Below are 19718 nucleotides of genomic sequence, written 5' to 3'. Positions count from 1 at the left end.
TTCAAAGTTATTGGACAATTATTTACAAAGAACTTTAAGGAATTCAGTGCATTGGCAGGTCTCCTGTTCTGATACAGGATGAGAGAAAATTTCTCTTGTTAGTGAAACTATTAATAATAAGAGACTTCATACCTTGAAAGAAGGCATGTGTATCCACAAAATATTAAGGAGTATCTTGTGTCAAGATGAAGATTTCAAATTAGGAAGCAATCAAGTTTTGTTAAAAAAACCCCAAAAACTAAGGAGTAGATACCCTAAGACATCTGAGATTTGACACAGCCAGTATTTGTTGTTCCATTTTTATTTCTGAGGAAGGGAGTTGGGAGCAAGTGAAAATTCCCAGTCAAATATTTATTTAGAACTTATGGTCAGGCAAAATATATGACTACATAACACAAACAATTCAATGACAAAATTCTGCCAGACCAATATGTAAAATTATGTATTTTCACTTTAATCATATTACCATTTCAGGCATTACAAATTAAAGGTTTGTCTCTTAAAGCATTCAGGCAATTACAGGAAGAAACAGGCATTTTCATACGTTTCACAGGGTCGTACTCCCATCTGCAGGCACCCAAGTACCTTCAAAAACCTGGAAGACCTACATCAAATGTAGCTCCCTCATTGATGGACCTCGGATCTCCCAAAAAACATGTCACTTCTTGCAGATGTCAATGAAAGGTTTGTTCTTTACCTGTAAGACAAACCAACCCTCAAATTACTTCAGTTATAACAGATCACTTAAAGTTTTCATTTCAGTCTGCTTGTAACTCTTTTCTACTCCATGTACATTTCACAATTGGGATTTTTTTTCATTATGGCAAACAGTTCTATTTTCATTAATGATAGAGACTTCATCTAAAATTTTCCTATTGTGTGTCAACACAGTAAAATCTGTTCAAATGCTGAGCTATGTATTGGTAACCCTGATCTCCACATCTCAAAAAATCCCCAGTGTCCTTCGGGACAAGTGCAGTCCACAGCCCACCAAGTGTAACCACTGCATCTTGCTCGTACAAGTCATTCTAAGAAGTCTTCTTCATCTGAAAATACAACTTTTACTCATAAATGGGCACATACTTCTGCAGTGGCTTCAAAAATTCAGAACCAGGAAAGCCTTAAGATAGGCATGAACTATCTGATTATTCAGTTCAGCAGCAAACTATTGAAAAGCACCTGCTCCAAAACAGAAACTCACTGATGCTGTAGGATTGTCTGTTTGCATTAGAAATTTATTTGCAGACTACCTTCTGCCACTTTTAAGCATCATTCATTTAATTTACACATGTATCCCATCAATTCCTCTGGCTTCTCTGCAGAAAAACAAATGATGTGATCAGTCAACAGGCTGGAATTTTGGGTGAGCTAGGTCATCTCCCTGATTTCTGTAGGGACCCTCCTTTTTCCCAGGAATGTAAACATCTGAAAGCATACACATTATCAAAATTTGCCACTCTTAGAAACAGAGGTGGTGGGAGAGGGGAAAATTGAGGAAATTAAAGAGCTGAGACTTCCAAATCTGAAAGCAGGTTTTCAAACAAATAAAACTTTCATCATGAGGGTAAATAGAAAGACATAAAAAGTAAGATCAGGGAAAGCTGATTATGGTCATATATTAATTAATTTTTTTTTCAAAGGACAGAAATCTTAAAAGTTTAAAAACACCTTCAAATGTGGCCAATACAGTAATCATGTGGACATACTTCTCCATAATAGGAATCCTATTTCTAGCAGAACTACCTCCCAATGGTCTCAAAAGCAACCTACTATGTAGCCTAATTTGATATGATGTCTACACAGAAGATTTTCCCACAGCTGGGGTCTGGAATATGATCCAGTAGATGTTTTCTCCTAGCATGTGAAGTATTTGATGATTATTTTCATCATAAACACTATGGTAGCACATATGGATATCCTTCATATTCATCACCTATTTCTATTAATTTCCCCTTAAAACAAAAGATAATGAAGTAAACTGCATTGAGCTTATGAATGGTTTTGCAGTGGACAGTGGGGCAGGAACAACTCAGACACTGAATTAAGACTTTTACCAAGCCGGATATTTATCAAGATTGTTCTCTTTTATTTTGAAAATGTGCAAACATATCTGATCTTTTTTTTCCGAAAACAAATTAAACCTCCTTTCCCTTTATATGGTACTATCCAGAGTAAGATGTCGAATACCAACCAGAGAAGTTACATACAAAAGCTGTGCTGAACTGCACAGTCTGTCCTTTGAAGGTTTTACCAATTCAGCAGGCCAGTTTGAAGGAAAATCAAATAGCCATCAAGACCGTTTCCCATCAAACGGCTTATCAAAACCTCCATGGATGATTTTATAACTTCACTTACTACAAAAAAATGCACTTACTGGCTTTTCCAGTACAATTGGGTGATCAGGAAGAAACTCTGGTTTCTTCTGAGAGAGAGAAACATTAGAAAGCTTCAGAAGGAAATCTCTGCTGTATTGGATCCTTTCTGTGAATATACAAAATCACGAAGTTCAACATTCTTGTTCAAGGGATCAAGAGTGGGAATTCAGAAAAATTATTTGGCTACTTATAGAATGTTAGAAATGCTACATGTGGAATATAAAAATCAGTCTTAAAGACAGAAGTAATTTAGGTCTTATCTTGCATCAGAAAAATCTGAATTAAATTACAGAGCATTTCACTTTATCAAACTGACACAGTAAATCAACACAAAAGAAGAAAAAGATGATTCCAACCAACACCAGACAGATTCCCTGTATCTTGTTCTAATGAGCAGAAACACCACAAACTGGTCTTGAAACCTGCAAGAAAGCCTGTCACTCTAAAGTGGCACCAATTTCTACGGGACAGCTAACAAAAACAGGGTGTCTTCTTGGAGCTAATAATGTCTTTCAACACCTAAAAGCAACGGCGAGATCTGCTGCATGTAAAATGGCAAACAGATTGATAGCAGTGAAATACTTTTGAGGGGTTATGCTGACTCAACAAGAGTCAGAGCCTTTGCTCAGAACATGCAGGTTTCTTATTTGAGTTTATAGCACTATCTCTACTATGGCATAGCTTTGGATACAGTATGTCTAGCAATGTCTGTGTTTAAGCTGATGTTCTCAAACAAGAGCACAAACAATAGGAAAGGAATTAGGCAAAGGAACAAACTTCTTCTCTGGTCCTTGACAAAGAAGCTTATTCCTTTAAAAATGATGGGCTTCCTGCTGGATTGTTACACTTTCACCTGATGGAACAACAGTTTTTGTTTCTCAGACTGCAGGATGTTGAAAAGAGAGAAGCTGATATCAACTATGACACCAATTTTTTCCTACTTTTTCCTACACAAATGATGTAGTAACTGGTGAACCTAAGGGAGGGCATATGGCTAACTTTGAAAAAAAGCAGTTTAAAGCATATAAGCATACTTGAAAACATGGCTTGTTGTTTCCTCCCCTTGATTAAAAACCTATGAAGATGATGACTTAAGTAAGGCCTTTGACACAATCCCCCACCACATCCTTCTCTCTAAATTAGAGAATTGGATTAGATCAGGGGACTGTTCACTGGATGAGCAACTGGTTGGACAGTTGCATCTGATCTCATGTTGGAACAAGTCCAGAGGAGAGTCCCTAAGTTGATCACAGGGTTGAACACCTCTCCTATAAAGACAGCCTTATAGTTGGGGATGTTCAGCCTGGAGAAGAGAAGGTTTGGGAGACTTTGGGGCAGTCTTACAGTACGTAACGGGGGCCTAAAAGAAGGCTAGAGAGGGACTTTTCAGAGGCAGGTAGTGATAGGAAAAGCGGGAATGGCCTTAAGCTGGGTTTAGGTTAGATATGAGGTTAGGTTAGGACAGTGGGTTTAGGTTAGATATGAGAACAGAAGTGAGGATGGTGAGGCACTGGAAAAAGCTGCACAGAGAAGTTATGGATGACCCGTCTCTGGGAGTGTTCAGCATCGTGCCGGGTGGGGCTTTGAGTAACATGGTCTACTGGCAAGTGTCCCTGTCCACAGCAGGGGTTAGAACTTGATGATCTTTCAGTCTCCTACAACCCACACCATCTCATGATCCAAAGAGCAGTGGTCATGTCTGGATGCAGATCAGTGAGTGATGAGTGGTATCCCTCAGGGTTTCACATTTGAACCAGTGCTGTTGAGTATCTTCATCAATGACAGACCGTGGGATCAACTGCACCCTCAGCAAATTTGGAGATAACACCGAGCTGAACGGTGTGGTTGACACACATGAAGGACAGGACACCATCCAGAGAGATCTGGAAAAGCTCAAGAAGTGGGCCCATGGGAACCCCATGCTGCACTTAAGAACTGCTGAGACAGATAATTGAAAGCACAGTACTGCTGAAGAGATATCAAATGGAAATTATTATCTGGAACTTAAAGTACAGCTGAACATAAACAGAGCTCTAGAAGAAATTTTACTGTGCAAGGAAAAAAAAAAAAGAAGAAAACAAAAGACTTATTTGTAAGCAGTAGCTGAATAGTAGAACCTCTAAAGTTGTGTAACTCTGAAGGAAAATATTACAACAATCAGCAAACAAACAGAAGCCCTTTGAAAAGAAGTGTGAGAAAAAGTTTGACAGTGTGAAGAATTGAGGAGTAGACTCAGGGTGGCATGACAGAGCAATTAACCACTGAAGGGCTTATACAAGAGACCAGGATCTGATGAGAAGCTGTTTAAGACTTTGTAGAACAAAACAATCTCTACCCACCACAAGCAGAATCGATGAGAAAGATCACAAAGACACCACCAAACAGACAGGACTTGACATCTAACTAGATCCAAAAACCAGAACTCTCTTCTATTTATCAAGATCAAAACCAGTAGATATGAACCTGAGCTTGAAAGGAGATACATGGAAGATTTACTTTCAAGTCAGTAACACACGACAGGACAGAACAGAACTCAGCTCAAGAACCTGAGAGATGGTAACCTCAGACTGACAAAAATACAAAAGCCTCATTACAACTTAATAGAATTCTTTCAAATTTTAAGTACTAAGAGCAAAAGAACAAACCACATCTTCAGAGATTACTTAAGATGGATGCCTGATTACAGGCAGACACAGACAAAAGAAACTGTCTCAATGAACTGGTGACCTAACCTGGATGCAGTTTCTGTGACATGTTTAAGAATGAAGAATTATGTAGGAAGCAGGGCAGAGAAGTATTGTGAGAATGCATTTGAAATCTGAGATTATCCCTTAATGAAAAAAAAGAAGTAAAATTTTGACTTGGTTAAATTACCAATTGTCTGTGAGTACGGTGGCAAGCAGTACAGAGAGAAAAGCATAAGGAGCAAACCTTAGGGACAATACTGACACAAAAATAAATTGTCCAGGATTAATAATTTTTAAAAAATCATATTTAACCATCCAAATACTATTATTTCTGAACCATTGCAGTAAGAGCAGGACAAGGAAGCCAAAATGCTGAGTTCTTAACTTGTTTACATTCAGTGGTCTGTATGCCACAACTGAGCCCTGCAGCAGGCTACAGGATGCAACTCAAATCTGAACATCTACACACACAAGCAATCCAAACAAACCCAGGATTTTGTGTGAAGAATTGTTTTTATGTTTAGAGTCTGTTTTATCAGGGGGTTGGTTGTGGGTTTTTTGGTTTTTTGTTTTGTTGGGTTTGTTTGGGTGTTTCTAAGACAGTTATATCCCTATATGTAAACAACTCTACCAGTGGAAGTTTTCTATGTCACTTAAGGTCAAATTCACACCTTCTCTAGAGTGTTATGTGAAAGGTAGAAAAGTTTCATATTGCTCTCCAAATTATCAATGCACTGGCTTATCAAAAAAAAAAAAATAAAGTGCAATCTATATCACTTCAAAGTTCAGTTGTCCTCCATCCAGCACATATAATCCTGACACAGCTCCCCATGCAGTATTTTACCTTTTTTTGCTCCTGATTCATGTTGTTTTGGTTGACAGAGCATCACAGTTTGAGTTAAGATCTTCACTTCAGTCATTTCAGATGACTAAAATAGGAGGGAATGTTATGAAGCTTATCTCCTTTAAGCATATTAAAACAAGGATACATGTTTCTTAGTTATAAGTAACAGTTGTAGCACAGTTTAATTTGAACCTGTAGAATGTTACTCTTGATTGCATACAATAAGGAAATAGTTCAATTAAACAATACAGATGAACATACTGGAGAGACTTTTTTACACAGAATGTTACAGTGCTATTGCTAGGTTTTAAAAAGAAAATAATTATCCTCTTCTTTTGCATTATCCCACCTAGAACACAGCCACAAGCTGCTACATATGGGAATAATAGAAGGAGGAAGGACTTTCTTTAAGACCAAAGGATGGACTTGAATTCTCTCACTTAGCAAAAAGGTTTGCTTCATAAGCATCAAGACCCAATATCCACAGTATAATGCCATGTTTCTTCCAGCTGCCAAAACCTTGAAGAAAGTGTTCTTGCAGAAAGAAACCCAAAGCAGTTTATCCTCAAGAGTGTTGCTTCTGAAAAGGCTCTACAGGTCTGAGGAATCACTCTGAGTCAGATGGGAAGGGGAAAGAACTGAAAATTGCTCATCAAGCAGAGGTTGATAGGGCACTATTCAGATGGTACTTGGGGTACTCATGAAACACTTCATGGTCAAAAGTATTATTAAAAATTCTTTTCCATATGTCATAGAAAATATTCCATATGTTATGTATATTGAATTCTTTTTCATTTTAAAGAAGTTTTAAAAAATATAAAGAACACATCTATACCCATATCAAACAAATGCAATATGCAGCTACATGTAGCTAAACACTGATGAAACTGAATATTACAACACTGATGACCAGAGGCTTAATTAAAAGGGAGTGGTTTGTTCTCCTCAGTAATTACTGCTCAAGAGACAAGTGTAAGTGTTAAATTCTCTATGTCAGATCAAAGTTAGGCTCCCAAGACCTTGATTTTTCAAATTTTTTTTAAGTCAAAAAAAAATTTTAGTTTGCAGAAGCTTAATACAATAAAGAAGGACTACAGGATTACTAAAACTCTTCTATAATATTTTTTTTAAACAGAAGTAAAAATTAAGGAACAGGCCTTTGATCTAACAAAAAAACCTCATCTATCAATGCCCTGAAAAAAACCCATTCAAATCAGAATCAACTGGAAGTCAAATTCAGGCTATGGAACATAAAGCATTCCAGTTGGAAGACTTCAAACTTCATTTTCCAGCAAACAGATCCAACCAGTTTTAAGTCTGAAAAACATATCTGTACCATGTCCAAAGCCAAGCACTTCTAGCAATAAAGCATAAAGTTTTATGATGTTTGCTGTCTCAAATGAATTTGTGCATGTGCTAACAAAAAAAATCTAATTTTATTATTTACACATAATAAGTGAAGACAGAACACATACACTCTCAGTTTTAAAGAGCTGACTTAAATTCAGTGAAAACTAAAGAAATGCCACACAGATTTTTTTAAGAATCTTAAATTCCTAAGCTGCATTTTTCAGCTACCAGTGCATGCAAATACCAGGGAAAGGCATTCCTGAAACTCGTAATTCTTTTCAACAGTTCTGACCCTTCTCATTTAAAACACTCGGAATCAAGGGCACTCCTAGCTGGAAATAGTTTTCATTTGGTTACATAACAGATCAGCTGACCTCCAATTTATAAATAATTATATATATACTCAATACTCACCCAGTTAACCTTACTCTGCAAACATACTTCAGTGCTGCTGGGTAATTCAGTCCCAATGTTTAATGCAATGGGTGATGCTGGTGAGCATAAAACATTAAGAAAAAATAATTTCAATAGACTCCACTGTATTACTTTGTGATACTCGCCCCAAGAACATTCCTTGCTACACAGAGATTACATGGGCATTTACTCTCAACTTAAAAGCTCTACATCACCACCCTTTTCAGTTTCTTCCTTAAATTTTATACAAAGTAAAAATCTAATGATGTCACTTAACTTCAGTCCACATCAGCACAGCTGATGATTTTCTAGCCACCAAAAATTTCTAACTTAAAAATAAGAACTGTAATACTGCATCATCTAGGCTTTAATCTACAGTGGTTTAAAATTTAAACCAAAATATTCACATCTGACATAAATACTGCATGGTTTCTTTTTCTTAAGGGTTTTTGGGCTTTTTTGGTTTGAATTTGTCTGAAAGCTAGATAGAAACAATGCAGTGCAGTGTACTCTACTTGCAATATAGTAATCTGTTAAATCATGTGCATTTTATGTTTTCAATAGCAGGAGTCAGCAACCCCAAGAAATCCAAACTTAACAGAGAAGCCTGATTCAGCTTTCTGAAGCTACATTTCAGATGCCAAGCTAGAAGAGCAGTACCAAAGAGCTCTACATTAACTTAATATAATTCAAATTCAGATTTTATCACAGAGATGATGTACTAAGAATAAGACACAGCAAGGTATTTACTCACTGTAGTTCAACAAAGTAATTTGAAACCAAAACAAGACACTTTACACATTCTTGTTACATCCCTAAACATAACCCAAACTTTTGCACCTTAGCCATGCTACTCACCTTGTTTAGAAGACAGCTGATGCACAGGTCGTGCTGGCTGAAGGGATTTACCAATAAACTTTTTTGCTTCTGTAACATTTTGAAACATCGCACTTCAAAAAAGCAGCTGAAATCATTAGCATGCAGTTTCACATTTAAGCAAGAAGAGCAATCTACCTACTCCTTGTTAGTTGCATTTGACAAGGCAATATTACATCTGGGTAGGAAAAAGCAGAAAGGTCTGATGCATAAATTTTTTTAGATGACTGAACATGCTGGATAAAATTTGCATGAAGACAGAATCAGACTTTTCTCTCATTTTTCCTTCTAAATGAGCTACTCTAGCTTCTTCTCAAGAAGATTCTTTCCCTGTGTGTCTGTGTATACAGTTGGAGAAAGGAGATGGGGATGTGATGGAAATCAGGAGGTTTCTAATATTGTAGTTCAATGGATTTTTAATTAATTAGCATCAGCATACTCCTTATCAATCTGTTGTCTGCACAGGAGTTCCTTACATATCTACATAAACTGACAGGACTGTTGAAAAAGTCAACAAGTATTTAAGTACTTAATTTAAGTAGCTCTTAAATTAATACAGTTTTATATCTTACCACTATTGAAGCATCAAAACTGCTAAGGTGGTGCTGGGCTGAAAAATCTCACACTTTAAGTAAATGATCAGTTGGAAATGTTAATTTGTAGTATCTGTATCTTAATGTATCTCCTTTTCACCATCTCTTTTGTCAAGTGGGAGATTTTATAATTTGAAGGAAATTTAGCTTTTTTTAGAGAAAAAGAATACCAGAAAGAACAACTGCCACAATAAAAATGATACTGATTTTTTTTTCTCTAAGAAAGTTTACAGGACAATGGAATAATTGTTGTAGCAAAAAAAAAAAAAATCAAGAAATAATCATGACTGCAAGAGTTACAACTACATTATCCATTTCCAGTATGAAAAAGGAAGAGAAGTTAGGCTATCAGACCCACTATCATACCCAACTCTAGTTGGTCTTTGTGCTACAGGAAGGAAACAAAAAATCATCTGAGAATTGACTACAGTATAATTTTTTGAACTCTTCTAACATAGTCAAATAACAACTTCCCAACATGTGAAGTTTGAGCCCACCCAGGTCTAGAAACCAACTGTTTGATGGTTGCTGTCTGAATAAGAACAACTTAACTAAAACTAGGAAAAAGAATTCTGGTTTAGTTCTCTAATTTTCCTACCCACTCATCTTAAAAAAAGGAAGACTTCAAAGCTGTAGTCAAAAGCAGCAATGAAAATTCTGTAGCTGAATTAACTAAGACTACAGATATGGATGGTATATTTCATTTTACCCAGATTAGGAATGCTTGTATAAATTCCATTTATCCTAGATAGTGAATTTCCACAGAAAGCAATGCAGTAATAATACACATTTGCATCAGAAGAGTGAAAAAAACTCCAAAAACCAACAAACAAGCAAGGCTTCTTTCATGCCCCGATGACAAACAATATGCACGATTTTTAAAACCAGGAAAACCTGCTGAAGAGGCTGGCTAGCTTCTAGACTGCAGCACACCCCTATTTTTTTGTAATGTTCTGACAGTAAGAACAAGTTGTGTGGTGCCAGCAAAACAACACATTTTGCTGCTCTGCCCTCACCCTCCCTCAGGTGGGTGAAGACTCTAGAAAAGACCTCAATAAGTTATCTAGCCCAACCTCCTCAGTTAATGTGTTCAGTGTTCTTTTTGACCAGTATCAAGGAAAGTGGAGAAAGATTCCTTTTAATAGCTGAGAAATAAACTGCTTCCATGAGGGACAGCTGCAGTAGAGGCGGCATCCCCAGAACTCCCCCTTCCAGAGCCACACGGCTTCTCCGGGGTCATTCCCATGGGAGACCAGCACCCAGGAGAAGGGAAGCATTGTGGCCTAGAAGCAGTTCTGCAGAACCCAGTTTTTGGTTTTGTTTTTTTTTTAACCTTAATAAGATGGCCATTGACAGCAGCCATCTTCCAAGAGCCCATTTAAAATGTTTGGAAGGCTCTTTCCTAAATGCATGAAGGGGATTTAACGCTATTTTCGTGAAAAATCCCCACGAGTAACCAGAAACTGACCGTCTCCCCTCGCCCTCAATGACACGGCACCGAGAACCCCACAGCCCCCAAGGAGAGAAACCTCCCTCCGCCGCCCGGGCCCTCGCCCCTTGCCCAGCCCCCGAGCCCTGCTGTGGGCCGGGGGTGCCCAGCCCACCTCCAGCCGCCGGCAGCGCCCGTGCCCCGCGATGCCGCCGCCGTGGGTGCCGCTGAGGCCGCTCGCTCCCTCAGCGCGGCCGGGCGGGGCGGCCTTCGCGCGGGGCTGCCCGCGTGCCGCGCGGGGCCGTTCAACGTCGCGCCGCGGGCCGGGCGGGCAGGGGCTCCGCGGGCCGCGCCGCCGCTGCCCGCGCCCCGCGGCATTCCCGAACTGCCCCGGGAGAGCCTGCCAGGGGCAGGAGAGGCGGGATGAGGGGCCGGGAACTGCCCCGGGAGAGCCTGCCAGGGGGCAGGAGAGGCGGGATGAGGGGCCGGGAACTGCCCCGGGAGAGCCTGCCAGGGGGCAGGAGAGGCGGGATGAGGGGCCGGGAACTGCCCCGGGAGAGCCTGCCAGGGGCAGGAGAGGCGGGATGAGGGGCCGGGAACTGCCCCGGGAGAGCCTGCCAGGGGGCAGGAGAGGCGGGATGAGGGGCCGCTGCCCAGCCCCCTCCGGGGTTAGACCCGAGAAAGGTGGTGTCCTCCCTCCTGCGAAGGGACTCGTGTTCCCTCAGGGCCTGAGAGGGGAAATTGGGAGAAATAAGTGACTTTTGAACACACCTGTGAGGCCTCAACAGCAGAAAGAAAAGGGCAGTTTGAGGCCTTGGAAAGCTGTCAGTGAATACTGCCCTCACCGATGTGGCCCATGGCACCGGGCACAGGGACCAGAGAGCGGCCTCTGGCCCCTCGGTGACAGAGGTGACGCACCCTGTATGCTTTGGAAAGTCCGATTTTTTTCTCATTTTTACTCACAACATGTATTTGACAGTAACAATGAACTCGCCCTGCTAACTCCCAGAGGAGCACACTGAAGTTCCCTGATATTAGTTTGCTGGGCTTCACCTTACTGAAGTATCCAATATTAATTAAAAGTCCGTATGTTTTTGCTGGTTTTTTTTAACACATATATTTCATATCACCTACTAAGAACTCCAGAAGTTCAGAATAGGAAGGTAACGCCAAGTACATAATCACATAAATAACAAGTAATAATTATTAATATCCAATATTAAGATTTATTAGCCCTGGCTAGTTTGTTTTGTTGTTTCCATCAAGCATGTTGGCTCTGCTTTGCTGTAGTCTCTGAATTTTATTCACTTAGGTATTCAGACATGATACTGTCCCTGAAATAGCAACTATTATGTACAGATGTCACGCTCCTACAATCTTCTCTCCTAACACATCATCTTCCAGTTGGTTTCCTCAACTGTTCACACGCGATTTGCTGTCAGCCTTCTCTTTGCAGACACTGATGCAGCACATCTGCATGCTCACCAGCCCATTTGCTGCTGTTTAAGGTCTGATTTAAAGTAATTTCTCCCAAGTGAATTAGTTTATACTCTGACATGTCCTGTTTCTTCTGACCCACTATCCATTCTCACAAGAGTGTCATGTAAAACAGTTACTCTCCTATTCTTATCAACCATTCCCTTAGCTACATAAGGACTAATTATAAATTATTAATATGTAAGTGCCCATAAATATTAGATGTCTCTGGCTGTTACACCAGAGCTGTTAGTGAGGGAAAGTCAGTGGGGCCACTAAAGTAAAGACATGGTTTTTCATGGGGCTGTTGTGCTTTTTGAAAGAAGCGTGACAGGTGCTGCAAACCAGATTTACACCAAATCAACTGCCCTTCTTGGCATATTGAAATGGTATCATGTACAGACATAGAAGTACATATTCTTCCACTCTTATTGCATATTTAAATATGATAAGGATGAATTAAACAGAAAAAAACCTCACACGTGTTTTTCATAGGGGCTGTAAACTGGGTTGCTGCTGGGTTGTAAGGCAAAGAGAAGGGGGAGGAAGAGAAATACAGCAAAAAACCAGTGTGCCAGGTATTTTGAAAGCTTGTTGCTTCTGGGCCTGCTGGGAAGATGGGAATATTAGGGCTGGTAATGGCTGTTTTTCCAGGCACTGTCCATCCCAGCAGGAATAGTTATCACCTCACACACTGCTGCCCGTGAGCTGGCAATGCCAGCATAGCAGCCTGAGGAGAGTTGGACTGCAGCCACTGCACAGATCCCAGCAACCTGCTCTCCTCAGCAACTTCGCCTGTGCTTCTGACTGTGGGAAATGAAAACATAAAGGGGAAAAATATCAGCTTATCAGTTGTCTCCCAGTTTGTCTGGTGCTGGCAATTATACTACTGAAAATTTCTATTTAATTTGGTTGGTATTGTTTATGTTCTTACATTAAATGATGGTAATCTAGTGTTCTCTAATACCTGATATATGCAATAATTGATTTGAAGGGCCAATGACAGGTTTAGCCAAGAGAGACTTACTACATGTTGTAAAATATAAATATTAAAGGGTTTTGCAGCTCTTTGAACAAAATGTTTATGTGTAGGGGAAAAAAACCCCAAAACCAACTGTTTTTTCTATTTGGTGAACTAATCAGGAAAATTATTTCTTTTTAATATACTGATTGTGTTCCCAAAGGCTGCAGATTGCAGAAAGTGACAAAGTCACACTTGCTCCCTGTACTAGATATGGTTCAGGAAAGCAGAAAACATTTATTAAAGACAGTATCAATATTGCACGTGTAAAAATGAGCAATTGCACATCTAAATGAGCGTGTAATTGTAATTGCATGTGATTTCAGGTTTGTAATGGATGGCACTTAGCAGCAAAGTAATGGCTTTGTGCTGAAATGAAAGGACTCTTGGGTCAGCCTGAGGGCAGACTTGTAGTTGCAAGTTTAAAAAGCCATTTTCCGTGTAATTTGATAATCAGTTGTGCAGCCAAATGTAATCAGCATATTTGCATATGTAATTGTGATTTATTTAGCAGTACTTTTTTGTGAGACTTTTTTTTAAAGCCACTTTCAAAATAATCTCATTACAAAGGAAAAAACAAACAAACACCCAACCAAACCAACTGTCCCGCAAACCATTATTTCCAAGGCCACATGCTTGCATGCTTTATTAAGTCAGTCAACAAAACAAACACCAGGAGACAAGAATGTGCATGTAAATGTACACAGAGAATACTATGGTTGTACTTTGGTGAAGTGGCTACTTTCAGCTAAACTAGTGACTTGCCCTGTGGGGGCAGCCCAGGGAAAGAACACAAAAACTCTTTTACGCTGACTGTTCCTGAAACTGAGCTACTTAATATATTGAGGTTCATCTTTCAATAGAGTTGAGAATTCAGAATATTAATCATGAGTATTAATCTTGTTCTTTTTGACTACAGAAATTGTTGAATTAAAAGTGGGAAGCTATTGCTGTATTTAGTGCGTATTTACATTTAAGTGTAACTAGAGGAATGTTTATGATCAGCATATAGTACTATATAAAATAATATTTCAGATATATTTTCTTCACATACAAAAATTCTCTCAAGTCTGTCAACTATCACATTTCTCAAATTAGGATTCTGTATTTTCCTTTAAAATTAATTTTCTGGTAACATTAATTGTAACAGATTCTCAATATTCTCCATTAAATGTGGAGAAAAAATCTCAACAACATGGGTCAAAAGCACTGTGTAAGTACCAAAGAATCCCTAAATGACAGATAAAATTATTTTATAAATAAAATATATATCAAAACTAAACATTCATTATTTAGGGGGAGGTCTGCCTTGTTCATCTCTGTCGCTGAGGGTAGCAATACTGAATGTCAGAGGTAAATTACTGCACCTGAACTGAAGGTGCATTCAGGATGCACTGAATATTCTCAGTAACTGCAGACACTCAACATCAATGTTTCAACTTGACCTTATTTTGTAGACTCTGAAACACCAGCTGCCTGTCCTGCTTCTTGAAAGGGATCCCAGAAGCCACAGGCAGGAGGATTAAAAGGCAGAAAGACCCATGAAACCTGTAGGCTCTGCTATGTGACAGAGTAGGTGGGCAGCAGGGCGTGTGCTTACTGCCGGGACCAGCACTGGCACTGCACATTTATCAGAGCTGCCCTTTTGTTCTGATACACAAAATGGTGTCTCTGTTGAAGAATTAGCCTGTGGAGAGCACAGCTCAGATACAAGAGCTTGAGTTTGCTATGTGATTGCATTGGATTGTGGAAAAAGATGCCATGGGACAGTTCATGCCTAGAGAAGGAAAACTGATAGACTGCAGCTAATAACTTGATGAACTTATTTTGAATATAAAGGAGAGTATTAGCAAGCATCAAGGTATCTGCTGTTTGCTTCTTTTTTTTGCATTAACAAAAGAATAAGGTAAAGAAGTTAGGAGAAATTTGTGGTTCTGCTTAGAATTAATCAATAAAAATTAATCTATCATTATTCATGACAAAATCTTATAATCTATGTCTATAAATCTATAATCTACTATATATGCTTAGTAGTAGATAGATTAAACAAATAAAAGACAAAAAAGAACCCCACACATACAGTTCTCTTGTGTGGTTTTAGATATCCACAGGAAAAGAGACTCACATATTTAATAACTAATAATATTCCTATAACAGTTCATTTTGCTTGGGGAGAGCTGAAATTCTAAAATCACAGCTTAATAAATTTAGTTTTGCACTTTTTTCCTGGGCCAGAATGTCACCTATTATTTGTATAGATTCCTTTACTCTAAATTGTTACACCTGATGCATCTCTCACAGCTGAATTACAAGACCTTTATAGATGCTGGAGTTAGTCTCTAAATCTGAAAAAAAAAAAATCTTCAAATCTCACTTCTCTTGAAGAGAAGCTCATGCTTCAATGCAATGAAGAATTCAGCTTTCCAGTATTTTAGTCGTGGGAGTTTAGTTTAGGTTTTAGGCTGATTGAGATTGTTGTCATAGCTTTTAATACTACTAGTATATATAGAGTCTTATTATTAAGACATTGCTACCTTTAGATTCAGACTCAATCAGAATGATTCAGCAAATGGCACCAAAACCTCTACTGATAAATTATAGTCAGGACCAAGAGTGTAACAGGAAAAAAAAGAAAAGACCAAAGTTTGGAATCTGACATAAGGAAACGTATTAACTGTGCAAAAGAATAGTGATTATAAAAAATACACACAATAAAACTGTGCATTCATGCTTCTTTGGACTGGGATAATTGTTTGCATCATAGCTGTGACATGGTCATAAAACTTGACAACTTTAGTTTACATGCCAAATAGGAAATATAATTTCAAGATAATACAACTGTTGTGTGTTCAGATGTATGTATATACATGAGATTAAGAATGACCTAATTAAAAATCAATCCTTCTTAAATTAATCCATTTTTATGCACCCTGGGAAATAAAATTTGCTTTTCCACCTTGAAATATAGTGTAAAATTACTAAATGCTATTTCTTGGAATGAAATAATTATGACCTCATTTAGCTTTTGCTAGATGTGAGGTATAGCTGATTTTCAAGGAATCAGAATAAAATTCCTTACTTATACTGCTTTTTAAATTATTTATTTACATGAGAAAGATTAATATTTTTACAGCTGTTAAGTTAGCACCTGTCTTACATCAGTTCTTTTATGCAGTGAATATCTAGTAGCCTGCAAAGATGAACTAATAAAACAGCAGCCAGTGTAACTTCAGTTCGTATTTGATCTTTCTGCATTATGAAGTACATTGTCTCCATTTCAGAAGAGGCAGGGGACAAACCTTAGTCTTGTCCTAAAACAGAGTTTGGAGCATACACCCACCCCCTGCAGAGTGATAATCTGGCTGCTGTGTGTGCTGTTGAAGACACTGAAAATGTAAGAACAAAATTTTGTGCTTCACTTCACTGTGTGGAACTGTGATGTCTTGCCATGTGAACCTGCATGAGAGAACCAAGACGGTGCACTGAAGCACTCTGAGAAATAGCAGTTCAGAGGAGTGCAGAACAAAGTTTTGTCTGTCTGCTTAGCAGCTGCTTTTCCTCTGCCAGAAATAGCAGTTTCATAGACTCAGGGAAGTAACTCCTGCCTGTGCAGGGACTCCTTGTGATAGAAACTAATTGCCAGAAGCAGGAGAGCTCTGGCAAGAGAACACTTGCACTGGGTGCACTAGGGGAAAATGAGTGCATTGTGTGCCTTGCCTTGGCATTGCCTACTGCAGATTATCCTGCTAAAAGAAGCCAGAATCTTCACAGATTATGCTCCAGTGCACCCATCATTTACTTACTCTCAGCTATCTAGGCTTGCCACTTCATTGTGGCAGTGGACCCATCACATTTGGGCTCTCTGGTATCTCAGGACAGCAGGTTGTTCTGGCCAAGAAGGTGCTTTTTCCTCGCCTAAAGGCTCTTGATCATTTATTGTGTGTCTCTTAAACATAAAGGCAGGGAAAAAGCAAAGGTCACCAAAAAGCAGATGAGAAGAAGGAACAGCGTCAAGTCAGAAACAAAACAATTGTTGCTGTCATTAACCAAACATAGAAATAATTAGAAAGACCCAAGCACACAAACAAAAACACAAACAAAAAAGCAAAAATAGTACCTAAAAATTCTATTTTGGAACAGAAACCCTGTAACTACCCCAGGAAAAAAAATTAATTTGATTTTCTGAATATGCAAATTTTTTTTTTCTGTATAAGAACTGAAAAAAGGTAATTCACTTCTTGTAAAATGAACAGTTGAAGTCTTTGGTATTTGTGAGGATAAGTACACATCATGGCCCCCTAACTGTTAAAAACTGAAGGATTTTAACTTCATCTGATTAAATATAAAAAACAAACATCAAAAAAATCAGATCAACTTCTCATTTCTCTGTAGGAAATACTGTTTGGTCTGTGATCATAAGCTTGCAGAGACATTTGGCCCCATAAGTCAGTTACATGTATTCCCTTATTTTAATTAATAAGTCTTACTTTCTAGGGCCTTAGAAGTATTACATTAGTAATATGTCTTAGTCAAAACAAATTTATACCATATCTACCTATTTTTTATTATTCTACCACAGCTTATACTAGAAGGTTTTTTTAAAATATATTTTTATGGAGCTTTAATCTGGATTTAGTGTTTATCATATCAGTGTAATGAAAGAAATGTGCATAAAAATTGTCTGCTTATATAAACTGTGTAAATAAAAAGACATTTTCTTTCCAAGTTTGTAAATATAAAACCCCATTTTTAAACAAGTTAAAATTTTAAACACTTTTCATGCTTTTAACTGCCACTGCCAATTAAACCCAGCATTTATGAAAAAATTGTACTTTTCTGGAGTAATCTTTTTAATAACATTTTATTTGCAGTTTAATCAACAAATTTAACCCATTTTGAGATTTATTTAGTTTTTAATCCAAAGGTTTTAGTTAAGCACAAGAGCATTTAGGAAGTTGATATTTTGAGGGAGTCTTCTCAGCCATTCTTCAGAGAAGTCTATCACAAGGATATCAGGTTCCATAAGGAATCATCACGTGAGCTGCTGTGATCCTCTCCACCTGTCCCACCTTCTCCACCCAGCAAAGTTAAACTGGGCTGTCCGTATCCCACTGAACATCAGGCATGTGCTGCCCTGGATCAGGAATTTGTTCATTCTTACCTCACCTCTGGAAAGTGACTTCAGGGACTCCACAGTGGTATCAGTCTCTCTATCAGCAATACCATTTTTTTACAGGAGAAGTAATCCAAACTTGATGTCCTGAATCCAAGCAGTTAGCATTGCTGAAACTACATTACATAGTTGGACTAAGCAGAAAATGTTCTATCACTCTAGTCAGAGTGTCATGAAAAGAAATGGTTATATTCAGTGAAGCATATATTCCTCATCAATTTAGAAATTATTGTAGACTTAAAGAATGACAGAGATTCCATAAATAATAAAGGAATAAGAAACTTAAGAGTTCAGTCAGCTCACATCAATATCTCATTAAATCAACTCAGGCCAAAGCTTTCCTTCAAGCCAAGAGTAGGATCTGCTGTTACTTGAAAATTCCATTCAAGTTTTCCAGCTCAGCCAGCCTGTGTGCTTTCAAGTGTGAGACCAAAAGCAGTTAATCCTAGTGGGGAAGTAAATTAAATTTCACAAATACAACCACTGGAATTGTAAAATTTATCATTATCTTCTTTCTCTGCCTACTCTCAGAAATCAGATCAGTATTAGCGACACTTAATGCTGTATTAAAATACATGAGCTGCTGTGGGCATGAAAAGATTCTGCATTGTGTGATGGTAATACTGTCCTGCCCCTGTCACCGTGGCAAGGGCTGGTTGCTGTGACAGCCAGGCTGCTTCTCTGCAGTAGAGAAGGGCAGGGTCCCACCCCACCAGTGCCTCACTGCCTATGTGTGACAATAATTGCTGTTCCCACGTGCAGCCATACATCAAAGTGAGCTCTCCACACTCCTGACCTGCTGTTTTCTTATGCTAAAGCATGGGGAAAGTCTATAGTTTTAAAGCTTGCACTTGGGATTTCTAAAAACAAACAGACAAAATTTTTTTTTCAGTCCAATTGCACTGATTTTTTTAAATAAAATTGAAACAGAAGAGCTGCAGAGTGGTTTTGCTTTGTATTCATGACATTAGCTTAAAATAACTATATTTAACAGATTTTGTTTTCTGCTTTTTACTTTAAAAGAAAGATGAAGAAAAAAAAGGTTTATGCTCACTAATACTACTTTGTTAAACTGGAAAAAAGCATTCTTGTTAAGCTTTCTGCTACAGATTTAATACTAGATTTATATAGTATCTTATGACTATGCCATTTCTGCATTTATAAAATAAATTATAGTATGTTTGTACATCAAGAGTCTTATTTTCAATAAGAGCTGCTACATTATGTTTTCCAAATTTGGAAAGAAAACCACATTTTAAAGGTTGTGTCTTCCCACTGATAACAGACAGAAAAGGCATTATTTGCTGCAAGCCTCCCAGTCCATGGAGACCATTCCCTCTGATACTGGTGACAGGAAATTTTAAACAAAGCTGCATGTAGGTTAGAAATGCACATTCAAATGATTTTTCAGGAAACTTGCAACCACTGTCCTGTTCAGCAATATGCAAATGAGGCTACTTTAGTGTTTTCATAATCAGAA

At 38.3% G+C, this 19718-nt stretch overlaps 1 protein-coding gene across 1 annotated transcript; it reads right to left on the bottom strand.

Annotated features, from left to right (window-relative positions):
* Positions 1-304: 304 nt before the first annotated feature.
* Positions 305-8636, bottom strand: C1H8orf88 (chromosome 1 C8orf88 homolog). The gene is made up of 5 exons (XM_063419496.1): positions 8529-8636; positions 7671-7747; positions 5907-5991; positions 2375-2481; positions 305-697 (listed from the first exon to the last, which is right to left on the bottom strand). The coding sequence occupies exons 1-5, from the start codon at positions 8614-8616 to the stop codon at positions 659-661; spliced, it is 396 nt and encodes a 131-aa protein (XP_063275566.1). The 5' UTR covers positions 8617-8636; the 3' UTR covers positions 305-658.
* Positions 8637-19718: the final 11082 nt, after the last annotated feature.

This window comes from Prinia subflava, chromosome 1 (assembly GCF_021018805.1).
Source record: "Prinia subflava isolate CZ2003 ecotype Zambia chromosome 1, Cam_Psub_1.2, whole genome shotgun sequence".
Taxonomy (NCBI): Eukaryota; Metazoa; Chordata; class Aves; order Passeriformes; family Cisticolidae; genus Prinia; species Prinia subflava.
The sequence above is the reverse complement of the archived record's forward strand: the minus strand, read 5'-3'. Positions and strand labels throughout refer to the sequence as shown.

What these genes read in the sequence shown, in the direction of transcription:
- C1H8orf88 (XM_063419496.1), bottom strand. Translation starts at nt 8,616, where the DNA reads ATGTTTCAAAATGTTACAGAAGCAAAAAAGTTTATTGGTAAATCCCTT. An exon ending in TGAATCAGGAGCAAAAAAAG is followed by an intron (nt 2,482 to 5,906) that starts GTAAAATACTGC and finishes GTATATTCACAG; the next exon opens with AAAGGATCCAATACAGCAGA. An exon ending in CAATTGTACTGGAAAAGCCA is followed by an intron (nt 698 to 2,374) that starts GTAAGTGCATTT and finishes TTTGTCTTACAG; the next exon opens with GTAAAGAACAAACCTTTCAT.